Raw genomic sequence first — 26,188 nt, forward strand, 5'->3', positions numbered from 1 at the left:
CCACATTAAATACAACTTTATTTAGGTCGGAGAACTTGTAGTTTGTATATGTGTATATGTGTATATATATCTGACGGTCAGTTCTGTTTCTATTGTGTGCTGAGAGGACAAGCATTGCCCTGTGGCCTATGGAAGGCCAACTGTCCACAAGTCTGTTGGCACTCCATTGGACAACGATAAGACTGTCACCATAACAACACTGCCCATCCTACAGCAACATTATCTCTTCTTCCAACCAGCAGCACCCTCTGTTTGAGCAGCCATAGAGGGGCACGGTGGAGTCTCAGTGATATATTGCTGTTAATTTGCGAGGATGGGGTGAGGATTGGAGCGAGGGACTGAGGAAGGTAGAGAGGCGGTACATGTGACCCAGCAGTCATAACAGTCCAGCAGTGTCTCTGTTAGTTTTCTAGTTGGCAGGAGGGGGTGGGGCTCCACCTCAAGGCGTTTTACTCCATGTCTCCTCTGAAAGGTGTGTCCAGATGTGTTATCCAGATGTTCTGCTACAGGGCTGGTGGAGGGGTGGAGGGATAGAGGTGAGTGGGGTGTCAGTAGGTTAGGCAGGTTGGCACACCTCTAGGCCTAAGCCTGCTTTCCAGGAAGTCTTCTTGTCTTTAATCTGACAGATTGGAAGGAGGCTGAGGTAAAATAGGAGCAGGAGCACCCATACCAGCCTGTGTGTCTACATAATCTTCTTCGTTCAGGTCTCTGTAGCACTGCGATGTGTGTGTGTTTGCGCCGGCGTGTGTGTGTGTTCTCACTGTGAGGGTTCAGTTGGCCTCACTGTTAAGCCGAGAGATTAGCCAGATGAGCTCCGAGCTGGACTCTGGCGGGCGGGGATAGAGGGAGAGAAAGAGAGATGGATGAGGTCCTGCCCACAGTGGAGTTCAACGCCAGGGCAGTGGAGGTAGCCCCGACACAGGAACATGGGGGCATGGAGGTTAGGGGAGCTGGCCAGGTCACAGTGAGAGGAGAGACACAGAGAGGATAGGAGGGCATGTTATGGGTAGGGGAAAAGAGAGCCCAGATGGGCAGAGAGGAGTAGGAAGAGGAGTGGGATGAGTTTAGTCCTAAGGCAGACTTCCACACACTAGTTGGTAAATCCCAACATTACAAACTGCGACATGAGGCTATACTTCCCTGCATGCCAACTCTGAGAGCGACAGGGTCTTGCCAGGCACTACTTGCATCAGTTTACTATGAGACAGAGAAGGTACTATGCTTACATGCACAATTCTGTTGGAGTATCTGGGTATTCAGATGAACTCTGTGGACCCCAGGAAGAGTAGCTGCTGCTTCTGCAAAAGCTAATGGGGATCCCAATAAACAAACAAATAAACTGCACTTGGACTCTAATATGTTCTGAATACTGTCTAGACTGTTTGCATGCTTACTACTGTATATTGATATTCCATTGATGGTTGCATGAGGCACATTTTCCCTAAAGGTAGCAAGCACTAACAACTAATGCAGAGCGTTACATCATTTTCTTTTACTTCAATCGCTTCCTTTCATGTTTAATTTGTTCCTAAGAGGTCCAAAACCGCCTCTTAACAATTGCAAATATTCACTAGAAAGCTGTCATGCAAACAACCGTACTCTGAATGTAATGTTTACATGCCAAATACTGACTTAATAAATCCCAAACAAATTGTTTAGGAAAGGAGTATTGTACACTCGTTTCACTTGAAATTAGCTCATTCGGATTACTGGACTCTTCTTGTCTAATACGGGTGTTTACTTGTTTAATTCAGACTCATTTAATTCTGACTAATAGCAGATTATTAGTGTGCATTTAAACACAGCAGGTGTGACTAGTGAGGATTGACTGTGACACTAGTGATAAACCAGACAGATCTATTTTACAAACATCATCTGAACGAGGGAGAACCACCACAGCCAAACCACTGCATATTGTCTTTTCAAGTAAAACATTTGCTCAGAGGAAAACCAAATCATCAGTAAGCATCAGGGGTCTGAAGTGTAGACTGGGGTTTATGCGTCTGAATAGACAGTAATATCTTAAAAGATAATTTAGTCTTTGTGATGTTAGTGGTTAAAGTTCCCTGCTGGACCCTGCAGGGCTGTTCTAGCAGCAGCAGAGACAGTCAGTCTGAGAGAGGCAGCATGAGAGAGGCAGCCTGAGAGAGGCAGCAACGGCAGCAGAGAGAGGCAGCCTGAGAGAGGCAGCCTGAGAGAGGCAGCCTGAGAGAAGCAGCAACGGCAGCAGAGAGAGGCAGCCTGAGAGAGGCAGCCTGAGAGAAGCAGCAACGGCAGCAGAGAGAGGCAGCCTGAGAGAGGCAGCCTGAGAGAGGCAGCCTGAGAGAAGCAGCAACGGCAGCAGAGAGAGGCAGCCTGAGAGAGGCAGCCTGAGAGAGGCAGCCTGAGAGAAGCAGCAACGGCAGCAGCCTAACAGAGATGTTGTGGTTATGGCCTCATAAAGACAGGAGCTACTCCCCTCTTTAACATTAAATGAAACACCCAAACACTTTTATGTTCAGATCTCACTTACAGTACTTCCCATATATAGCCTTGTGAGTGAGCCTTTCTCTCTTTGATTCTGTCTCTCTCTTCTATTCTCCCCACAGTCACATCGCTCCATCTCTACCTGACGTGATGCTCCCATACCCCCCACAGGAGGAGGACTTTATAGTGAGTGGTTCCTGATCCAAGTCACACACTGGCCTCCCAGGCCTCAGTGCTACAGAAACCCCACTAAGCTCTCTCCAGACCAATCAGAGCACAGCAGTGCCAAAGGCCATGGGGTTTAATCACTTCTGTTACATTGAGGTTTTTCCTTTTTACAAATACATTAGTAATACCATATATTATGCATTCAGTGTTCAAAGTATGACACCTGCCATTGGAAAATACATAGTCAGGAAATCATTACGTAGTCTATATAGGTGCTATGAGTCCATTTCCAAACAGCCCATATTGTCAGGACAGAATCAGTTGTCCCTAAATTAGATAAATAAAGTATTTTGTCTAGTGTTGCTGTTTGTGAAATGGACATGAGTTCAGCCAGCCAGTGGCTATTCATCTTGATGAGATAGCTGTTAACTGAAGGCTAAGCTGCTGGGTCAGGGAGCCATAACACAACTATCCACTATACCCCTCACTGTGCTCCTCGCTCGCATCCTAATAATCCTAACTTGATTTCCAGGAATACATTTCGCCCTCTCTCGGTGAAGCCTTAATTAGTTTTATTTTAATTTATTCCAGATAACGATCAGACTTTAGTGAACACACGGCGTTTGTCAGGAAAGAGAAATCTCCCACACACAGCCGAAGTTATCAAAGCTTGAAATCAGGAATCCTGACTGCAACAAAATGTAATCTTTTTCATACAGAGGGGACAATAGAAGGAGCTGAATACTCTACATCTACATCTCCTTCTCTTTCCTCCACTTTAATTAAAAGAGCTCTCTGAATCTCTCATTTCTCCCCCTTTCCCTCTCCCACATTCGTGCTCACTCTCTCTCTCTCCCCCTCCCTCTCTATCATGTGTGGAGAGGCAAGTGCCTATCTCTATGCAGAATCAAGTTATTTCTCTCACGTTGAACTTAAGCCCTGTCCCATATTTTTGTCTGGCGATTGCTTTTGCTTTCTTTCTTTGCTCTCTCTCTTTGCTCTCTCCTTTCTTTCTTTCTTTCGTTCTTTCTTTCTTTCTTTCTTTCTTTCTTTCTTTCTTTCTTTCTTTCTTTCTTTCTTTCTTTCTTTCTTTCTTTCTTTCTTTCTTTCTTTCTTTCTTTCTTTCTTTCTTTCTTTCTTTCTTTCTTTCTTTCTTTCTTTCACACTCTCTCTCTCAATCTCTCTTGTCTATAACATAGAGGTTACATAATTCAGGGAGAGAGAGATGATTGATAGAATGTCATACCTTTAGAATAAACATTGGGTGGGACAGCCTATCAGGATGACATAGGGGTGGGGTGGGACAGCCTATCAGGATGACTTAGGGGTGGGGTGGGATAGCCTATCAGGATGACATAGGGGTGGGGTGGGATAGCCTATCAGGATGACATAGGGGTGGGCTGGGATAGCCTATCGGGATGACATAGGGGTGGGCTGGGATAGCCTATCGGGATGACATAGGGGTGGGCTGGGATAGCCTATCGGGATGACATAGGGGTGGGCTGGGATAGCCTATCGGGATGACATAGGGGTGGGGAGAGAGAGGATTGGGGTGGGATAGGCTATCGGGATGACATAGGGGTGGGGAGAGAGAGGATTGGGCTGGGATAGCCTATCGGGATGACATAGGGGTTGGGAGAGAGAGGGTTGGGGTGGGATAGGCTATCGGGATGACATAGGGGTGGGGAGAGAGAGGATTGGGCTGGGATAGCCTATCGGGATGACATAGGGGTGGGGAGAGAGAGGGTTGGGGTGGGATATGGGAGCATTGGGAAAGATTGGAGGAAGGGTCCATACAGAAACAAATGGAAGATGTCCTTTTGAAAGGAGAATGCTACCTCACCTGAATGACAGTGTGCAGTAGTTCACGAAAACATTCGTAGGTGTTTTCTGTATTTAGCAAAGTAGGTAGCGAGATTAGAGGTTTGAGTTGAGGTAAACGTGTGTGATGATGTTGTGTGTGCTAGTTACTACTGTTCCTGTCGATGAATGCTTCATGACAGCACTCTAAATATCAATGCCTCACTGTGTGCATACTGTATTTTTTGCATATATATGTTTTTACAGGGTACAGTAGTCTGGCTACAGCGAGGGGTTGTCTGGTGAGGTGTTGCAGCAAATTACATAAAAAGTTTAATCCAGCTCAATCTGGTGGCCCCTCACCCTACAGAATCACTCCTCCCCTCGTCCCTCCTCTCGCCCTCCTGTGTGTCCCCCTCTAGCCCGAGGGCAGGTAGGGCATCTCATTGTGGTAGTTGTAGTCCGGGCAGACCTTCTGGACCAGGCGGTAGTCTGTACTGTAGAAGGAGATGTAGATACAGATGACCTTGAAGGGCTTGGAACAGATCCAGGAGACATGGCTCTGTGTCTGCTCCTGGAAGCAGGTCTTGGACGGGTCGTAGTTGCACAGCGACGTGCGCTTGCTGCGGTCCACCTTCTCATAGTCCACGCGGCAGTTGAAGATCTTAGAGTCCTTGGGGTAGACCACGCTCTGGCGCTCCAGGTCAAACTCCACCGCCTTGACCGGCGGCACCAGGCTGACTGAGATGTTGCCCTGGCCCGTGGAGTTGTGGCGGAAGTAGACGCTGAACGTTCCGTTGCCATGGTCTACGATCTTGCCGGTAATCAGCAGGTTTAGGCGCACCGTCTTGATATTAGAGTAAAAGTCTCCCCAGCCAAACATCTTCTTGAACTTGCCCGTCTTGACGATGGGCCGGCGTTTGACGCGGGAGGAAGAGGAGGTGTCTGGCTTCATCAGGTCACTACCCAGCATCTCCCAGAACTCCTGCTTGGAGAAGGGAATGGGTGAGCGGTAGGGCAGCTCCAGGGAGGTGGCATTGGCTGCCCGACTTTTACTCTGGAGCATCCAGCGACTGAGGGGGGAAAGGGGAGTCTGACTCCCCAGGAGACCCACTGTCTTAGAGGACGATCCGTCTGCTGAGGAGCTCTTGGGGCTTGGAGAGTCATCTTCTTGACCCAGGGCCAGCTGGAGATAGAGGGATATGGAGAGAGAGAATGAGAAAAAGAGAGAGTGAGAGAGGGGGAGAGTGTGTGTGTGTTTGAGAGAGTGAGAGAGAGGGAAAGGGGGAGAGGGTGTGTGAGAGAAAAAGGGTGAAAGGGCAAGTGAGAGAGAGAAAAGAGAGATGGAAAGAGGAGAAAAAAGGGGAAAGTGGAGTTATTATCAAGGGAGTAAGAAACAAGGACAGAAAAGGAATGAAAGATGTAATCGATACTTAATTTAGCTCCTGGTGCTATAGGTATCAACTGTAACATTCTATCAATGTTGTATTTTCTAAATGAATGTTTGAGTATGCAGGTATATATGTTGCTTCTGTTACATTCTGGTGTCTATTCAGGTTGAGAACAGATATACCTTAATGTCTGGTTTTCAGAGAAGCTATATTGCTCCCCAGGCAGCAGATGAAATAGAAATCGACTCCTATACCTTCAGCTACTTGAGAGGCCTGGGGGGATGAAGGTAGAGATTTAAGCCCCATAGTGCAGGCCTGAGTGGAGAAACAATTATTGCTTCGGTGCCTTCGGTGTGGGGTTGGAGGAGGGGCAGGCGAATAAACCTTGATGTGCAATTAAGGTTTTTTACGTTTTAATTAAAAAATCTGTATTGGCACACACACAAAGCTGTCAGATGTTAACAGTGAGTGAGGAGAAAGGAGAGCGAGAGATAAGATAGTCGTGCTGGGCTCAGCCGTGGCTTTGTGGTGTGTGTGAGTGTGTGTGAGAGCAGGCTGTAATGGGTAATTATTAGATGGTAATGATCTATTAACAGGTAGGCACTGTCGGCTGTGGGAGCCCAGAGTGCTCTTCTGTGCTTTTGATCTAACCGTGGAGAGGATAGGAGTCTGTCTGTGTCGCCGTTCCTCTGTTTGTGTTAGTGTCATTATGCAATGGATGGTTGCCGGAATGTGTGTGGACAGTACCCTATTAGCGAGGCATAAGTGTGTTTGTGTGCATTCTCTCTCTCGCCAGCCAGCCAGCCAGCCAGCCAGCCAGCCAGCCAGCCAGCCAGCCAGCCAGCCAGCCAGCCAGCCAGCGCAGGGTTTTTCCCCAGTGATCCCACTGTTATACAGTGATTCATAATGCATGCTGCTCTGTCTGTGCTCTGATCCATCCACTGTTTTGAGTGTCAGGGCTTCCTTATACGGGCTTAGTCAGGATTATGAAGTTTTACTCATTCTTACTCCATTTTATACAGATTTCTACAGGCTCACTCAGATTTGTTCTCTTGCATTTTAGACAGTCTTGTAATATTGATTTTCTGTCGCTCTAAAACATGTATTTCCTTTCATAACAACTTGCATTGCAGCAGTCTGTAGAGGATTCCCTACTGATGTTGTTGTGTTATGGTCTAGCTATGGACTCAGACTCTGGAGGAGATGAGAAGTCCCCAGACCTCAGCCTTTCTGTCTGGTCCCTCTAGGGCTGTTTGAGTTACCTGGGCTGGGCCACAGTCAACACTACACACCCCTGGTCTGGGTACCTGGGCTGGGCCACAGTCAACACTACACACCCCTGGTCTGGTTACCTGGGCTGGGCTACAGTCAACACTACACACCCCTGGTCTGGTTACCTGGGCTGGGCCACAGTCAACACTACACACCCCTGGTCTGTTTACCTGGGCTGGGCTACAGTCAACACTACACACCCCTGGTCTGGTTACCTGGGCTGGGCCACAGTCAACACTACACACTCCTGGTCTGTTTACCTGGGCTGGGCCACAGTCAACACTACACACCCCTGGTCTGGTTACCTGGGCTGGGCCACAGTCAACACTACACACCCCTGGTCTGTTTACCTGGGCTGGGCCACAGTCAACACTACACACCCCTGGTCTGTTTACCTGGGCTGGGCCACAGTCAACACTACACACCCCTGGTCTGTTTACCTGGGCTGGGCTACAGTCAACACTACACACCCCTGGTCTGGTTACCTGGGCTGGGCCACAGTCAACACTACACACCCCTGGTCTGTTTACCTGGGCTGGGCCATAGTCAACACTACACACCCCTGGTCTGTTTACCTGGGCTGGGCCACAGTCAACACTGTCTCCCATGTTTCCCACAGAGAGCTGACCCTCATTCAGACACAAACACATCAGCCTGACAAGGAACCCTGTTGGCTAAAATGTGATATTATTTGACATTTCTGATAGCGTCCCTGAGAATTCCTCCTTGGCTTCATTAATAATGAATAAAAAACATGGAGCAGAAGACATATTGATTTTAATCTATTCAGAAGCCTTCTCTTGCCTGCGAGTGTGTGCCAGGCGCTGTGACTGTGATTGCAAATACACTATTCCCCCTTGTCCCTGAATGATGTGCCACTTTGGGTTTGACCCCTCTCCCTTCATGGGACAGTGTCTGGTGGGCAAAGAGCAGCACGCTGCCTGTCTGCCAGTCTCCCTAGGTGGCACTGCAGAGTCTCAGTGGTGGCCATCACAGTGCCCTCCAGGGTTGTGTGGAATGTGCCACTGCATGAATCTTTATGACACTCTGTCTCTTGTGTTTACATTGAGCTCATTTCCCAGACACTCAGTGATTCAGTGACTCAGACAGGCAGTGGCGGCAAGGAGAAGAGCTGAACAACAAAGACATTGCCCACTCTATAATACAATCTCACTGAGCCATAACTTGCATGAGATGTGTTCGTTTAAGGAGCTGAATATGTAAACAGAGCATTCGGGGTGAGAAAGGACGTGTGTGTTAGAGGTTAGGGAAGAGAGAGTGCTGCTGTAGAACAAACGATTGAAGTGCACAGCGTCAGTGTGGGAGACATGTCAGAACGGGCTTCATGGATGATTACTGGGGTAATAAAACAATGAGGATGAGATCCCCCTCGCTTTAGAGCAGATGGTTAACGGCTTGAAGGAACGCTTCTGTAGAGTGAGTCACCGTGCTGAAGGTTATGCACTGGCCTGCTTATGTTGACGGATGTCTGAAGTGAAAGATGGAAACACATGCTATGAGGCTGAATAGTGCTGTATAAGACTGACATAGCACGGCACAGCAGTTTGAAGAAGATGAATAGACCTGTTTAACAGCAGCTGTATTAGGCTGAGGTGTAATCCGAGGAACAATGTTGGTGTTAGGTTTCAAAGTACTTATGAAGCTTCATAAAGAGTGCTTATCAGCCGATCTGAGCTACACAAAGCTGAAATGAGGGCGAAGGTTCAATCAGGTCAGAGTCTAGGGTTGTTGGCGGGGGGTGATTTTGTCGTCTGTCTGTCATGTGTGAGTCTGTGAAATGGTTGGAGGGAATGTGGGGGGTCTGCAGGCTCCATCACTGTGGTAATTGTGACGCATTAAGCGTTAGTGAGTACAGGCCTGGGGCCTCTCTCGCGGCAGGGGGTAGAGGAACGGGAGAGGATGAGAGGGAGGAAATGATCAACAAGAGCCCACCAGCTCCACAGGAAATATTCAGACTATTAAAGTGACAGTTACACCATTTTACCCTCCCGTTCCCCTGGCGTCACAGCACACCGTTGCTAAAAGCCAGAACAGAGATTATGGAGAAAGTTAGCTCAAATCTCTGAACTAACTGTTCTGTTCTGTCCCAGTGCTCAGGTGGTGATGAGAGACCATGGTGTCAACTAGAGAAATACTGCTACTGAAAATAGAGAGTTTTACCTATTCAGATGTGTCTTCTCATCAATATCCACGTGTATAGAGACGGTGTATATGGTATTTGATCATATAGAGGCACACAGCAGGTGTTTTTACAGCACATCCTTCTCCTGGGCAGCAGATGGCTTCAATAAGCTCTCAATTTTCCTCTGGCTGTTGAGTTGAAATCTTCATCTCTAATATGACATACATTTTTAATTAAAGGCTCAAGCGCCTGCTCATATTTCCAGAGTGTTCACCGACGCTTTGTGGGTTTTTTCCCTCCCACCAAACTCCAGACCTAATGTGTTCACTGTAGGAATATTCTCCTTCTGTTACATGATTAAAATCGGAGAGCGGCTGTGCCCTTATAACTAATTATTCCACTGGCTAGCGTGGACGGGAGGGCCGGGGGAGGGAAAGGTAATTTCACAAGAAACAAGGCGTTTGACTCTTAATTAATAATTTACGTCAGCTTCAAGGGGATCACCGGAGCTTAGCTCTGCGCTGGGTGGATGAACTCACTAAATTCAGCTCTGCGCTGGGTGGATGAACTCACTAAATTCAGCTCTGCGCTGGGTGGATGAACTCACTAAATTCAGCTCTGCGCTGGGTGGATGAACTCACTAAATTCAGCTCTGCGCTGGGTGGATGAACTCACTAAATTCAGCTCTGCGCTGGGTGGATGAACTCACTAAATTCAGCTCTGCGCTGGGTGGATGAACTCACTACATTCAGCTCTGCGCTGGGTGGATGAACTCACTACATTCAGCTCTGCGCTGGGTGGATGAACTCACTAAATTCAGCTCTGCGCTGGGTGGATGAACTCACTAAATTCAGCTCTGCGCTGGGTGGATGAATTCACTAAATTCAGCTCTGCGCTGGGTGGATGAACTCACTAAATTCAGCTCTGCGCTGGGTGGATGAACTCACTACATTCAGCTCTGCGCTGGGTGGATGAACTCACTAAATTCAGCTCTGCGCTGGGTGGATGAACTCACTAAATTCAGCTCTGCGCTGGGTGGATGAACTCACTAAATTCAACTCTGCGCTGGGTGGATGAACTCACTAAATTCAGCTCTGCGCTGGGTGGATGAACTCACTACATTCAGCTCTGCGCTGGGTGGATGAACTCACTACATTCAGCTCTGCGCTGGGTGGATGAACTCACTAAATTCAGCTCTGCGCTGGGTGGATGAACTCACTAAATTCAGCTCTGCGCTGGGTGGATGAATTCACTAAATTCAGCTCTGCGCTGGGTGGATGAACTCACTAAATTCAGCTCTGCGCTGGGTGGATGAACTCACTACATTCAGCTCTGCGCTGGGTGGATGAACTCACTAAATTCAGCTCTGCGCTGGGTGGATGAACTCACTAAATTCAGCTCTGCGCTGGGTGGATGAACTCACTAAATTCAACTCTGCGCTGGGTGGATGAACTCACTACATTCAGCTCTGCGCTAGGTGGATGAACTCACTACATTCAGCTCTGCGCTGGGTGGATGAACTCACTACATTCAGCTCTATGCTGGGTGGATGAACTCACTACATTCAGCCTCTTTCTCTATGTTTTGAGCTCCTTACTCATTTTGGACAAGTTCAGTTCTACCATCCCACTGGACCTGCAGCTTCATTTAGTATGCTGAGGAAGAGACCTTGCTCTGAATTGGCTATCAAATTTGTACATTATAAGATATCGACAAGGCGGCTGAGTGGAGTGCGGTGCTGGAGCAGGATAGCAGGAGGAGAGCGAGAGCAGGGGTTGATGGGATAGAACTGATTAAAGCAGAGTTCTGCTACTGTATATGCCCACCTGTCTGAGAGGACCTGAGAGGGGACTGGACTCCCTCCCTCCCTCCCTCTCTCTCTCTCTCTCTCTCCCTCCCTCCCTCCCTCCCTCCCTCCCTCCCTCCCTCCCTCCCTCCCTCCCTCCCTCCAACTCTCTCTAACACTCTTTCTGTGGTGATGCACTGTGGAATACTGGGCTTAACTTTCATTTGAGGTCATATCAGTGGATATAGTTAATACTATCTGGTTTTTGTGTCTGGTTATAGTACCAACACAAACATCAACAGTGTGGACATCTCCATCGACATTGTCATGGCTCCAACCTACATCATACATCTCCTTTAAGCTACAGTACAAACTCAGTCTGTTCTAGAACAGTAAACCCTTCCAGAGCAGAGCACTACCCTTGGAGACATATAGTACTCCAGTCCTTCAGATCACTTCAACATCTCGGGACTACACCCTGGAGGCCCCTAAGTCAGCTGGTTGTTGGAGTGGGTAGATACTTGTGTGTCTTTTCTCCCTCTCTACTGTAACCAAACAGCCCGTCACAGACTGGTGAGGTCAGCAGAAGCCCCATCACCCCCTGATGATGTCACCAGGAGCCCCCGTCACAGCCTGGTGAGGTCAGCATGGGACCCATAGCCCACTGCATCATCAGGAGGATATCACTAGTGGTCTCTTTGTAGTAGCAGATGGTGACAGATGTCCCCTCTTCAAATAAACCTGCTTCTATTTCCGGTAAAAAGGAGTTCTGCCACCGTCCGCTCTTTAAAGCTGTTTACATAAATATTTATTTACATAAATAAAAGTATATTCAGCACAAATAGGAAGCTCTCGAGTGGCTAGCATTCTCAGAGGAATGAAATTGTGTGACGCTTCCTTCCTAATAATCAAAGGTGAAATTACTTATAATTCTATGGATTTAGAGCCAATTTATAACTTAAAGCCAATTTATGCTTGATCTGAAAATGTGGTCGGAGGCTTCGTATGGAGGGTGTGACGCAATTGCAGAGTATCCAGAGGCATGCAGAGACCAAATCAAGCTCTGTACCGCATTGCCGCGTGCTCTCAATTTTTTTAACAATGCAGAGGGCTCTGTATAGCTCCGCATTGACATGATTGGTTGACAGCAGAGCTGTTGTGAAGGAAGTTGTCAAGGAAGTGAGTTTGTGTTTATACAGGACCTCCCGCCCCAACCTTCTGTCAACCAATAATGTCAATGTGGAGCTATACAAAGCCATCCGTATTGTTAAAAAATTTGAGAGCACGAATGTTTGATCTGACTTCTGCGGAGGCCCCATCGCAATAAATGCTGTACGGTCACAGCAGACGTCGGATTGACCATGCAGAGCCTTTTACAACCATTGTATATTATTGTTGTGTGGTTCAAACAATTCCTGACAGACACATACTGTAACATATTCTCTAGCACAATTCATCCAAGGCCCTTTATTTCTATGTGCCCCCAGTGTTTCAGAGGAGAATGACACAACTGGTTGGGCAGGAGAAAGGCGTATCTCTAGGGTCATCCGTGCCACACAATGGTGCCGGTGGGGATGGCTGCTGTTTTACAGGCTCCTAACCAATTGTGCTATTTTGTGCGTTTTTTCACGTTGCTTGTAACTTATTTTTGTACATAATGTTTCTGCTACCGTCTCTTATGACCGAAAGGAGCTTCTGGATATCAGAACAGCGATTACTCACCTCGAACTGGACAAAGATTTTTTTTCTTTAATGAGTCTGACATGAAGGATATACTGCTGCTCCCAGACCAGGCCCAAATCCCCGTCATTCGCATGAAGAGGAGACGGAGATACAGGGGCCGCAGATCCGGGTGCCTTGTGAGAATTCGTTGGCGAGTGGGTAACCCGGCTCTACCATCCGTCCTATTGGCCAACGTGCAATCACTGGAGAATAAACTGAATGAGCTCTGTTTGAGACTATCCTACCAATGGGACATTAAAAACTGTAATATATTTTGTTTCACCGAATTGGCTGAATGACGACATGGATAATATAGAGTTGGATGGGTGTTCGTGCATCGGCAAGACAGTTACCTCCGGTAAGACGAGGGGTGAGGGTCTGTGTCAATTTGTCAATAACAGCTCGTGCGCGGTCTACTATTGAGGAAGTCTCTAGGTTTTGCTCACCTGAGGTAGAGTACATCATGATATGCTGTAGACCACACTATCTACCAAGAGTTTTCATCTATATTTTCGTAGCTGTCTATTTACCACCACAAACCGATGCTGGCACTAAGACCGCACTCAACGAGCTGTATAAGGCCATAAGCAAACAAGAAAATGCTCATCCAGAAGCAGTGCCCCTAGTGACCTGGGGACTTTAATGCAGGCAAACTTAAATCCGTTTTACCTCATTTCTACCAGCATGTCACATGTGCAACCAGTGGAAAAACAACTCTAGACCACCTTTACTCCATGCACAGAGACCCTTTCAAAGCTCCCCCTCGTCATCCATTTGGCAAATCTGACCATAATTCTATCCTACTGATTCCTGCTTACTCACAAAAACTGAAGCAGGAAGTACCAATGACTCGCTCAATATGGAAGTGGTCAGATAATGCGGATGCTAAGCTACAGGACTGTTTTGCTAGCACAGACTGGTATATGTTGGCTCCCGAGTGGCGCAGCAGTCTAAGGCACTGCATCTCAGTGCTAGAGGCATCACTACAGATCCTGGTTCGATTCTGGACTGTATCACGACCGGCCATGATTGGGAGTCCCATGGGGCGGCGCACAATTGGGCCAGCTTTGTTTGGGTAGGCCGTCATTGTAAATACACATTTGTTTTTAACTGACTTGCTTTGTTTAAAAAAATATATATATTCTGGGATTCATCCGATGGCATTGAGGAGTATACCACCTCACTCACCGGCTTCATCAATAAGTGCATTGATCATGTCGTCCCCACAATGACCGTACGTACATATCCCAACCTGAAGCCATGGATTACAGGCAACATTCGCACCGAGCTAAAGGCTAGAGCTGCTGCTTTCAAGGAGCAGGACACTTATAAGAAATCCCGCTACGCCCTCTGACGAACCATCAAACAGGCAAATGGTCAATACAGGACTAAGATTGAATCCTACTACACCGGCTCTGTGAACGTTGGATGTGGCAGGGCTTGCAAACTATTATGGACTACAATGGGAAACCCAGCTGCGAGCTGCCCAGTGACGCGAGCCTACCAGACAGGCTATATGCAATTTATGCTCGCTTTAAGGAAAATAACACTGAAGCATACATGAGGGCACCAGCTGTTTCAGACAACTGTGTGATTACGCTCTCCGTAGCCGATGTGAGTAAGACCTTTAAACAAATCAACATTCACAAGGCCCAAGAACACTAAGGTAACCTGCCTAAATGACTCACGTCTGTAGCCATGAAGTGCTTGAAAGGCAGGTCATGACTCACATCAACACCATCATCCCAGATACCCTAGACCCACTCCAATTCGCATACCGCCCCAACAGATCCACAGATGACGCAATCTCAATTGCACTCCACACTGCCCTTTCCCAACTGGGCAAAAGGAACACCTATGTGAGAATGCTGTTAATTGACTACAGCTCAGCGTTCAACACCATAGCACCCACAAAGCTCATCACTAATGTAAGGACCCTGGGACTAAACACCTCCTTCCACAACTAGATCCTGGACTTCCTGACGGGCCACCCCCAGGTGGTAAGGATAGGCAACAACACGTGCTACGCTGATCCTCAACACGGGGGCCCCTTAAGGGTGCATTCTTAGTCCCCTCCTGTACTCCCTGTTCACCCACGACTGCGTGGCCAAGAACAACACCATCATTAAGTTATCTGACAACACAGCGGTGGTAGGCCTGATCACCGACAACGATGAGACAGCCTATAGGGAGGAGGGCAGAGACCTGGCAGTGTTGTGCCAGGACAATAACCTCTTCCTTAACATGAGCAAGACAAAGAAGCTGATCATGGACTACAGGAAAAGGAGGGCTGAACAATCCCCCATTTACATCAATGGGGCTGTAGTAGAGCGGGTCGAGAGCTTCAAGTTCATCACCAACAAATTATTATTTTCCAAACACAGTGAAGAGGGCATGACAACACCTATTCCCCCTCAGGAGACTGAAAAGATTTGGCATGGGTCCCAGATCCTCAAAAAGATCTACAGCTGCACAATCGAGAACCTCCTGACCGGCCTGGTATGGTAACTGCTCAGCATCCGACAGTAAGGCACTACAGCGGGTAGTGCATATGACTCAGTACATCACAGGGCCCAAGCTTCCTGCCATCCACGACCTATATACTAGGCAGTGTCAGAGGAAGGCCCAAAAAATTGTCTAAGACTCAAGCCACCCTAGTCATAGACTGTTCTCTCTGCTACTGCACGGCAAGCGGTACCGGAACGCCAAGTCTTGGTCCAAAAGGCTCCTTAACCACTTCTACCCCTAAAACATAAGACTGCTGAACAATGAATCAAATGGCTACCCGGACTATTTGAATTGACCTTCATCCTCCTCCCTTTATACTGCTGCTACTCGCTACCTATGCATAGTTACGTTAGCCCTACCTGCATGTACATATTACTTCAACTACCTCAACTAACCTGTACCCCCGCACATTTTTATTTTTTATTGTGGAGCAGGGAATCCCCTGCAGCAAGAGCGACATCATTGATATATACAGAGAAAAGCGTCGGCCCGAGAATTTAACCCTGTGGTACCCCCATAGAGACTGCCAGAGGTCCGGACAACAGGCCCTCCGATTTGACACACTGAACTCTATCTGAGATGTAGTTGCTGAACCAGGCGAGGCAGTCATTTGAGAAACCAAGGCTATTGAGTCTGCCGATAAGAATACGGTGATTGACAGAGTCGAAGGCCTTGGCCAGTTCGATGAAGATGGCTGCACAGTACTGTCTTTTATCGATGGTGGTTATGATATCATTAAGGACCTTGAGAGTGGCTGAGGTGCACCCGTGACCAGCTCGGAAACCGGATTGCATAGCGGAGAAGGTATGGTGGGATTCGAAATGGTCAGTGATCTGTTTATTAACTTGGCTTTTGAAGACTTTAGAGAGGCAGGGCAGGATGGATATAGGTCTAACAGTTTGGGTCTAGAGTGTCACCCCCTTTGAAGAGGGGGATGACCGCGGCAACTTTCCAATCTTTAGGGATCTCGGGCGATACGAAAGAGAGGTTGAACAGACTGGTAATAGGGTTTGCAACAATGGCAGCGGATAATTTTAGAAAGAGAGGGTCCAGATTGTCTAGCCCAGCTGATTTTGTACGGGTCCAGGTTTTGCAGTTCTTTCAGAACATCTGCTATCTGGAATTGGGTTAAGGAGAAGCTGGGGAGGCTCATGCTCATAATGACTGGGGTTACAGTAGCTGCGGGGGGAGCTGTTGGCCGGGATTGGGGTAGCCAGGAGGAAAGCATGGCCAGCCGTAGAGAAATGCATATTGACATTTTCGATTATCATGGATTTATCGGTGGTGACCATGTTACCTAGCCTTAGTGCAGTGAGCAGCTGGGAGGAGGTACTCTTATTTTCCATGGACTTTACGGTGTCCCAAAACCTTTTGGAGTTAGAGCTACAGGATGCAAATTTCTGTTTGAAAAAGCTTGTCACGTCATGACCATAGAAAGCTTTTATTTTCTATGGTAGAGTAGGTCAGGGCGTGACGGGGTTTTGTCTAGTTTAAATTTTCTATGTTGTGTGGTTCTAGTTTCTGTTTTTCTATGCTGTTTTTTGGGGGGATGACCTCCAATTAGAGGCAGCTGGTCATCGTTGTCTCTAATTGGGGATCATATTTAAATAGTTGTTTTCCCCTCCTGGGTTTGTGGGAGATTATATTTTGAGTTAGTGTATGTTGCACCTCTTCGTCACGGTTTGTTGTTTTGTTTAGTAGTTCATTTGTATTTCTTGCATAGTTTCACAGTTGGTCTCCTTCGTACAACGAACGTGACAAAGCTAGCCTTTGCTTTCCTGACTGACTGCGTGTATTGGTTCCTGACTTCCCTGAACAGTTGCATATCGCGGGGACTATTCGATGCTATTGCAGTCCGCCACAGGATGTTTTTGTGCTGGTCAAGAGCAGTCAGGTCTGGAGTGAACCAAGGGCTATATCTGTTCTTAGTTCTACATTTTTTTAAATGGGCATGGTTATTTAAGATGGTGAGGAAATTACTTTTAAAGAAGGACCAGGAATCCTCGACTGACGGGATGAGGTCAATATCCTTCCAGGATACCCGGGCCAGGTCGATTAGAAAGGCCTGCTCGCAGAAGTGTTTTAGGGAGCGTTTGACAGTGACTTGGTACCGGTACCCCCTGTATATAGCCTTTGTTATTTTATTGTGTTCCTTTTTTTACTTTTGTTTATTAGGTAAATATTTTCTTAACTCTTATTTTCTTCAAACTGCATTGTTGGTTAAGGGCTTGTAAGTAAGAATTTCACAGTAAGGTCTACATCTGTAAAATTTGATTTGACAATTGCGCTTGTGCAGAAAAGTGTTTTCTGTCTGTGGACAGGCAGCTTTGTGTCTGTCTGGTGATGTGTCACAGAGCACAATCTCCCTTTACCCATCATGCCTCTCTCTACTGCTGTATGTCAGTCAGGCAGGCAGGCATCTGGGGATGCTGAGGGCCTGGGGGGCTGAGGGCGGCCTGAGGCCCAGTGCTGGGGTACTCGCTGGGTGGGCAGGAGAATGGCGCACCTCTAGGGTCATCCATGCCATGCCTGCGCATAACTCAAGCTGTTTTATAACCCGAGCAGGATGTGACAGCCTGTCCATAATAACACCACTAGCCCTTTTCTATGCCTCTTCTCTAAAGCTCCTCTCATTCACTTTAGTGTGTCTGTCTAGCTCTTGTCTGTTGGAGAAATTATTGAAGTACAATAAGAATCCATTGTCCACAGGGAGGTGTTTTAATGTCTGTAACCTCTTGTTAGACCGTGACCCTGCCTGCTCTTGTCTTGGACCTGGTCCGTCTTGTAAAATAGTTTTGATCTCAATGAAACCTGGATAGATAAAGGTTAAACAAAACAATCAATACAAAAAATGAGCGACAGAGATATGGCTATAGCTTATCTATGTTTGTGAGGCCATAGTATAACTGTACTGTTTGTGACTGATTGATGCTGTTTGCGGATGTGCTTGAACCTGGAGACAGCAAGACAGAGAGGCACTAGGACTATAACGCACAGCTTTGCATTGGCAGTCATCTAATGTGTTTGTGATGATACAGCATTGCTGTATTGTACCATATTTGTGTGGCCATGTACAGTCTGTGTCTCTCTGTCTCAGTTTGGAATGCTTTGGATGTATTGTTGTTGTACAGGGGGAGCATGGCTGGTGTTGTCCTGCTTAGTGAGGGATGAATCTGGGTGGACAAGGTCACTGACCGTGAAGGGAGGGCTGGGTATCTAAGAAAGATGACTCAAAGACTTTCTGACAAGACAAACGAGGGAAAAGAGCTGCATGTGGTTAAAATGACCTTCAGCCAGTCTCTTAACCTTAAATAACACAACACGCTGTGGAAAGACGCTCTGTTTAATATATATATACAAACACCTAAAATTGCACTGGCAACTAGATGTCAGCTATGTAATGGTCCTATAGACTTCATAGTGGACAGGGGTAGAAAGGCTGGAGTAAAAACAGATCAGTGAGAACAGACCCTGATGCTCAACATATACATAAAGCTCATACAACACATAGCTGTATAAACATAGATCAGTCATGTAGCTGCAGATGCCCGGCCTATAACCAGAAAACATAGATCTGTGTAGATCAGAGTGCTGTCTGCAGCGTAACTTCATTGGGAGAAGCCCCAGGTAATACTTAAGACATCACACTGATGTTTCAGCACCATGGACAGGAATCACAACTTACACGGGAACATAGAAGACATTTTCAGCACCATGGAAAGGGAGCGCAACTAATGCTAAAACCCACGAAAGTTGAGAGCCTCTTCAGATCCTTGGACAGCACCTCAGATCTCTTACTGGGCGAATATTCCACACACCTCTGTTGGCCTATGGCTCCTCTCTGTTGTTCCCATTTCATTTCCCCTTAAACATAGAATTGTAAAACTATAGTTAATACATTGGAAATCATGCTCTCTGACAACTACTGTATGTATAGTGGGTGACAATCTGTGGAGGACATGTGCAACCTCTCAAGGTCTCTGAGAACCTGAGGCTTCTAGCCTATAGAAGTCCTTGTTCAATACATGCCTGCCTCTCCAAAACTGGGTAGAGTGTGAGCTCACTGAATGCGTGTGTGTGAGAGCAGAGCTCCTTCATCCCTGGTGATCCCTGCTGTTGAAGGTTACAATGCAAATTTCAGACCAGTGCTCCATGGCAAATAACCCCTCACGCGTCCCTGTGGTGTGTGTGTGTGTGTGTGTGTGGTGTGTGTGTGCGTGCGTGAGTGAGAAAGCGAGATTGTGAATGTGTAATATACAGTATTGTCTTAGTTTTACCAGGACAATTCACTTCTTATCACTTGCATACTACTGCACTGAAACCCTTATCCATGCCTTCATCACCTCTCGACTGGACTACTGCAACACTCTCCTCCCTGGTATCCTCACCAAACTCACCAACAGATTCCAGCTGGTCCAGAACTAAACTGCCAGAATCCTCACCCGCACCAGATCGACTGAACACATCCTTCTCATTCTGCCTCTCCACCATGGGTGCCCGGGCATTCAACTGCTCAGCACCCAGGCTCTGGAATGCACTATGCCCACACATACAGTGAGGGGGAAAAAGTATTTGATCCCCTGCTGATTTTGTACGTTTGCCCACTGACAAAGAAATGATCAGTCTATAATTTTAATGGTAGGTTTATTTGAACAGTGAGAGACAGAAAAACAAAAAAAATCCAGAAAAACGCATGTCAAAAATGCTATAAAATGATTTGCATTTTAATGAGGGAAATAAGTATTTGACCCCTCTGCAAACATGACTTAGTACTTGGTGGAAAAACCCTTGTTGGCAATCAGAGGTCAGACGTTTCTTGTAGTTGGCCACCAGGTTTGCACACATCTCAGGAGGGATTTTGTCCCACTCCTCTTTGCAGATCTTCTCCAAGTCATTAAGGTTTCGAGGCTGATGTTTGGCAACTCGAACATTCAGCTCCCTCCACAGATTTTCTATGGGATTAAGGTCTGGAGACTGGCTAGGCCACTCCAGGACCTTATTGTGCTTCTTCTTGAGCCACTCCTTTGTTGCCTTGGCCGTGTGTTTTGGGTCATTGTCATGCTGGAATACCCATCCATGACCCATTTTCAATGCCCTGGCTGAGGGAAGGAGGTTCTCACCCAAGATTTGACGGTACATGGCCCCGTCCATCGTCCCTTTGATGCAGTGAAGTTGTCCTGTCCCCTTAGCAGAAAAACACCCCCAAAGCATAATGTTTCCACCTCCATGTTTGACGGTGGGGATGGTGTTCTTGGGGTCATAGGCAGCATTCCTCGGCGAGTTGAGTTGATGCCAAAGAGCTCCATTTTGGTCTCATCTGACCACAACACTTTCACCCAGTTGTCCTCTGAATCATTCAGATGTTCATTGGCAAACTTCAGAGGGGCATGTATATGCGCTTTCTTGAGCAGGGGGACCTTTTGGGCACTGCAGGATTTCAGTCCTTCACGGCGTAGTGTGTTACCAATTGTTTTCTTGGTGACTATGGTCCCAGCTACCTTGAGATCATTGACAAGATCCTCCCGTGTAGTTCTGGGCGATTCCTCACCGTTCTCATGATCATTGCAACTCCACGAGGTGAACTCTTGCATGGAGCCCCAGGCCGAGGGAGATTGACAGTTATTTTGTGTTTCTTCCATTTGCGAATAATCGCACCAACTGTTGTCACCTTCTCACCAAGCTGCTTGGCGATGGTCTTGTAGCCCATTCCAGCCTTGTGTAGGTCTACAATCTTGTCCCTGACATCCTTGGAGAGCTCTTTGGTCTTGGCCATGGTGGAGAGTTTGGAATCTGATTGATTGATTGCTTCCCTTTAAAAGTGTGCTCCTAATCTCAGCTCATTACCTATATAAAAGACACCTGGGAGCCAGAAATCTTTCTGATTGAGAGGGGGGTCAAATACTTATTTCCCTCATTAAAATGCAAATCAATTTATAACATTTTTGACATGGGTTTTTCTGGATTTTGTTGTTGTTATTCTGTCTCTCACTGTTCAAATAAACCTACCATTAAAATTATAGACTGATCATTTCTTTGTCAGTGGGTAAACGTACAAAATCAGCAGGGGATCAAATACTTTTTTCCCTCACTGTACAACATGAAGCCACAGTCATCTCATTCAAAAACCTCCTCAAAACACACCTCTTCATAGGAAGCCTATAACCTGTAGCCTGTAGTCTATGATTGACTCTGTCCTACACCCCTTCTCAGTATCCATGTGTCCCCTCCAAACCCTTAACCTAAACCCGTCCCTTTGCCTATTCCCAACCCGACCCCCTAAACCCAAACCCTTACCCTAAACTGGGTTTATATCCTCTACCCAAGCCCTCCCTCCTCATTTTATTTGTCCTGTTTTGTCTGGTCCTTTGATTTTAAATTGCACATTGATTGTTACACTTGATTTGATGTAGACCTACTGTTAACGGAAGATGTCCTTGACTGTCCTGAAAGGCGTCTGCCAAAGAAAATGCATTATTATTATTACTACTGTTACTCCTCCATCTATTCTATGCTCTAGCCATTTCAATCCTTCTCCTTCCCTCCGTCTTTCTCTCCCCCAACTCTTTCATTTAATTTTGTCTCTCTCCACACTCTCTGTTCTCGTTGTATGCTGTTCTACACATTTCTCTCCTTGTCTTTTTCTATCCTATTCACACTAGGCTGTCCCTCACCCTGTATTTGACTGCTAACTCTCCCTTTCTGCACTCTCTTCCTTATTCAGCCCTTTTGTAAGCCCGGTCATTATGAGCATGGGCACATGGCACACAGTGGATATGCTAGGAGCCAGACTCCCCTTACCTGTCTCTCGCTCTGTCTTTCTCTTTCTCTCTCGATCTGTGTGTGTGTGTGCGTGTGAACCTGGAGAAAGCACAATAACCCCTGATATTGCCTGTCTTACTGTAAGGATCTAATGGTATGGCTATGAGACTAGTGTTGGGTTAATAGCCCTACTATAAACATTTAACAAACAAATTAGTTGTAATAAGCTCTTGACTGTATAACACTGAATGCTCGAGCCATTTAGTCCATTAAAAACAAATGAATCCAATCTCTGAGCTGCATGTCATAGAATGAAAAATTGCTAAACCCTCGCCAAAAACATACTATAATTTCTCAGCATAGCAGTCAATTTCAAAGCACTCCGACTAAGACTGTTTATATTATTCATATCAACCAATGCATGGCATAGTAATTAACATTTGAGACGCTAAATCCATCACATCATTGTTGCTTTCTTCGTGTTGATAGTGTATTAATAACCTTATTTCCATCCAGACAGAGTGGGTTTATACACCCTAGAGACAAAGGCTACACACTGATATTGAGTGGGGTGGTACAATAGTACAATCAGCTGAATTTGAATATAAATGCATGGTCTATCATTATTCATCTGAGCTCTATTGTGTAATAAGTTGGATAATGTATTAATTGCTCTATAATTTATCAATGTCATGCTGCTAATGAATTACCCAAGATTCCCTGCTGAGAGATGTGATGCGCCACAGTTTTTAGATAGGAAACATGGTAGAATATTGATAGAAACTGCACTCCAATTAATTACATCATTAGTGCAATCCTGCTGCGTTTGAGAGTATGTGGCAAGCATGTGTGAACATACACCTTGAAGCGTAAACATGCTCTCCGACTCTTAAAATCTCTCTCTTAGATGGGAGGAAATGGAAGGGGAACATTTATTCAATTTGTCAAGTAATAGGGCCAATGTCATCTATTAATAATATGTCTTTACAACCCAAATCCTTTGTAAGACGTGCAAATGTTCAATCAATGAAAAAAAATAATTTTGAGACGGTGGTACATTTGGCCTAATGATGACTTTTATTTTGAATTATCCATAATCTCATTTTAATTTCACGTAGGCTAAACAGTGTCCTATGTCTTTATTTAAAATAGGTTACCTACTTTAAGATGCACTCTCAAACTTTTGTATAATTTCAGCCAGCAGTTTTGAAAGTGGTGCTCGAGCAAAAAGTTGTCCCCGTTTTTTGTGTACTTCCTCATCAAATTGTGTACCAAGTCATCCATTTCGTGTAATATGTTACATCAAAGACAGTACAGTATGTAGGCAGAAACTGCTTCTCCAATAGAAATCCCTGATCACACTTATAGGCGATGTCATGGTGACGTTGGCGAGTGGGCTGAAACAAGTCACTGGGTCTAAGGGGAACTGCGATGTGCTGGCCGTCAAATCAAAGGCAGTGCTTCCATATAATGTTGGTTTTGAGGAAAATGAAAAGGTGTCAGTTTGTCACTTTCACGAGGTTGGAGTAATAATATGTTCAACTACTTAAGACGTTGGCTCGATTCCAGGTTGTGCCTTTAGATGTCAAGAAAATAAATGTCACTTCTCTCGCTGTCTTCTCAAACCCCAGCCTGCTCTGCTTGGTTTGTTTCGCAAGTGTTCCCAGGAAGTCTTGCGATGTTGCACCTCTGGGTTTAGAAACTCTGTGGTTACATCCTGCAATATTTTTTTTAATAATTTTTTACAAATCGTATGATATGTTAAGAATCCAATTCTTACTATATTTTACGAATTTGTTGTGCTTACAATCCTGGATTAGGCAACTACCCAGTGGGCAAAAACTGGTTTAATCAACTTGTTTCCACGCCATTTCAATCAAATAAATCAATGTGATGACATTGAATTAATGTGGAAAACTGATTGGATTTGAAAAAAATAATCAACATAAGGGGATTTCGTCTTTTTCACCTAACTTTTAACCTAAATCCAATGACATGGTGACATGTTTTGTTGATTTCACCTTGACTTTACATTAGTTGCCAACTCAACGATAACTAGACGTTGAACTGACATCTGCGCCCAGTCGGTAATAACTCTTTGAATACTTTATTATAGCCTACAATTCACCTGTAGACTACAGTCCTTGTTCAGTCAGAAGCGCCCAAGGTTATTCAGTGTGTGTGCCTTTACAAAGCCACAAGGTCGGCCGCTCTGACATAAAGGTGTCACAACAGAACACAACACATCAAAGAAGCAACCTTGCGACAACACTTGAATTTAGCCTACGTCATTCAGTTTTTGTTCTTGATGCTACAATTTGCCTCTAAATTTGCCAAATTAGATTGTTGCTCTATATATAGATATACATGTAAAGCATGATGACGTAAATTTGTTTAGAATATTAAAGTCCAGGCTAAAATTGTGCACACAACATGGTCAATAAACATGCCCAATAAGGCACTTAGTTTCATCGTGATGTTATTCTTGTTTATCTCATTAAAAGCGTTTAATTTACCAGGACTCTAAATCCTGTGGTAATTGCAGATCATTAATCACAACATAATTTTGATTGAGTATACACCGGGTTGCACAATGTGGTACATGAAATGGCATAGACTACAGTGCACTAACGTCGAATTGTGTTGCCTGCAATAATCAGCTAGTGGTCAATAAAAAATTATAGAAATTCCTTCTTTTTTTTTTTTACTTAACCTTGCACAATGAAACATTAAAATATTGACCAGACATTACCTGTATGGGGGACACGTTGCACTGTGTCTCATGTCTGGTAGCCTATTCGTCTCGCCTTTGTACCGTTATTAAGTTAACTTTTTTTTTTTAATAACATATAGTAATGATCGGTCAAAGAAAGTCCCCTTTCGTTGTCCATCAACAAATAACTTCATCAATGGATAGAATACGCTTCAACCGAGGAACTCCAATTTGGAGATTCGAGGCACACTTAATGTACGGGACCGTTGTCCGTGGCGCAGCATGCTATCCATGGCAACCGCTCACAGCGTACCCACTCACGCGGGTCTCTGCCCTGGGAGAGGGAACATTGTCGGGTCCAGTAGCTCGTGCGACACCGTACGCACGGTTAATTCCCTTCACTTTTCGCGAAACAAATGAGTGGCACATGTCTGAAGGAAGAGGTAGACTAGTAACGACGGGGGTGAATGGACATGGAACTATGGACACAGACACACATATGACTGGTGTAACTTTTTTACACTGCTGGGCACCGCCGCCCCTTCTTGCTTACCAAGCACGCTGTTCCGTTAAGGAGAAGCAAGATAAAGCCGTGGTTGGAACGCATTTTTCTGCCGCGCGCAGTGCCTCAGATTCCCGCTTCAGCCCGAAGTCAGCTTTCCTTCACGAAGACGCTATTCCTTCCGTACTGTATTCCCCAAAGCTAAGATACGGTCCCATGTCCAACGCAGGCTCAGTTGCTACACCTGGGCACCTTCAACACGCCCTGTCCTTTTACTTTTCCCGGGTTTGAGTCCAATCACTACAACATTGGAAATCCATGAGAATGTACCGCATTACCATCCACGAAAAATTGTGTATGCAATTCCTGCTCAACCTGCAACAGTGGGGTGAGAATGAGTGAGAATGAAGTAGATCATATCTTTTCGGCTGTATCAGCGTATATCCACGGCGGTGAAGCCTAGTTGATGAATGGAATCCTTGGCGTTGCTCATATCAGCGTGTGTGGACTGACAAGGAATCGTATACTGGCATTGACGTTTCAACAGTCTCTCTCCCCCTGCCCCTCATGCGTGTGCCCCCAACTATCTCTCTTTCATCCCCTCACACTATTTCTCATCAGCAGTCAAGCAGAATATAGTCTAACCCACAGTGGTTCTACCAAACTAATTGACTGGTTTGCACGTTTGCACACATTATGTCAGTGGAACCAAGCATGTCATTATGTATGATAATGATGGCTGCTGTTTGGAAATCCATTTAGGGAATTAAGCTATTGATGCAAGTGATTGGAATAAACTTTTATATGATCTTCTGTAGACTAACAGACTGTCCCTGACCATTGTGGTTCACCTGCTGTGTGCAACAGGTGGTGACCATGACCATGTCACAGTCACATTTCAGTGTTAACCAATGCCAACACACATGGGGCATACATAACGTTTTCCTCATTGACATCT

The 26,188-nt window shown here is 45.9% G+C and overlaps 1 protein-coding gene across 1 annotated transcript; it reads right to left on the reverse strand.

Annotated features, from left to right (window-relative positions):
* LOC106601594 (neurexophilin-1) lies at positions 1 to 25,846 on the reverse strand. Its single transcript, XM_014193917.3, has 2 exons — positions 25,282 to 25,846; positions 1 to 5,620 (listed from the first exon to the last, which is right to left on the reverse strand). Exons 1-2 carry the CDS (start codon positions 25,333 to 25,335, stop codon positions 4,853 to 4,855), a joined length of 822 nt encoding a protein of 273 aa, XP_014049392.1. The 5' UTR covers positions 25,336 to 25,846; the 3' UTR covers positions 1 to 4,852.
* Positions 25,847 to 26,188: the final 342 nt, after the last annotated feature.

This window comes from Salmo salar, chromosome 03, assembly GCF_965601325.2.
Source record: "Salmo salar chromosome 03, fSalSal1, whole genome shotgun sequence".
In the NCBI taxonomy this organism is placed as follows: domain Eukaryota; kingdom Metazoa; phylum Chordata; class Actinopteri; order Salmoniformes; family Salmonidae; genus Salmo; species Salmo salar.

What these genes read in the sequence shown, in the direction of transcription:
- LOC106601594 (XM_014193917.3), bottom strand. Translation starts at nt 25,335, where the DNA reads ATGCGTTCCAACCACGGCTTTATCTTGCTTCTCCTTAACGGAACAGCG. An exon ending in TTAACGGAACAGCGTGCTTG is followed by an intron (nt 5,621 to 25,281) that starts GTAAGCAAGAAG and finishes CTCTATCTCCAG; the next exon opens with CTGGCCCTGGGTCAAGAAGA.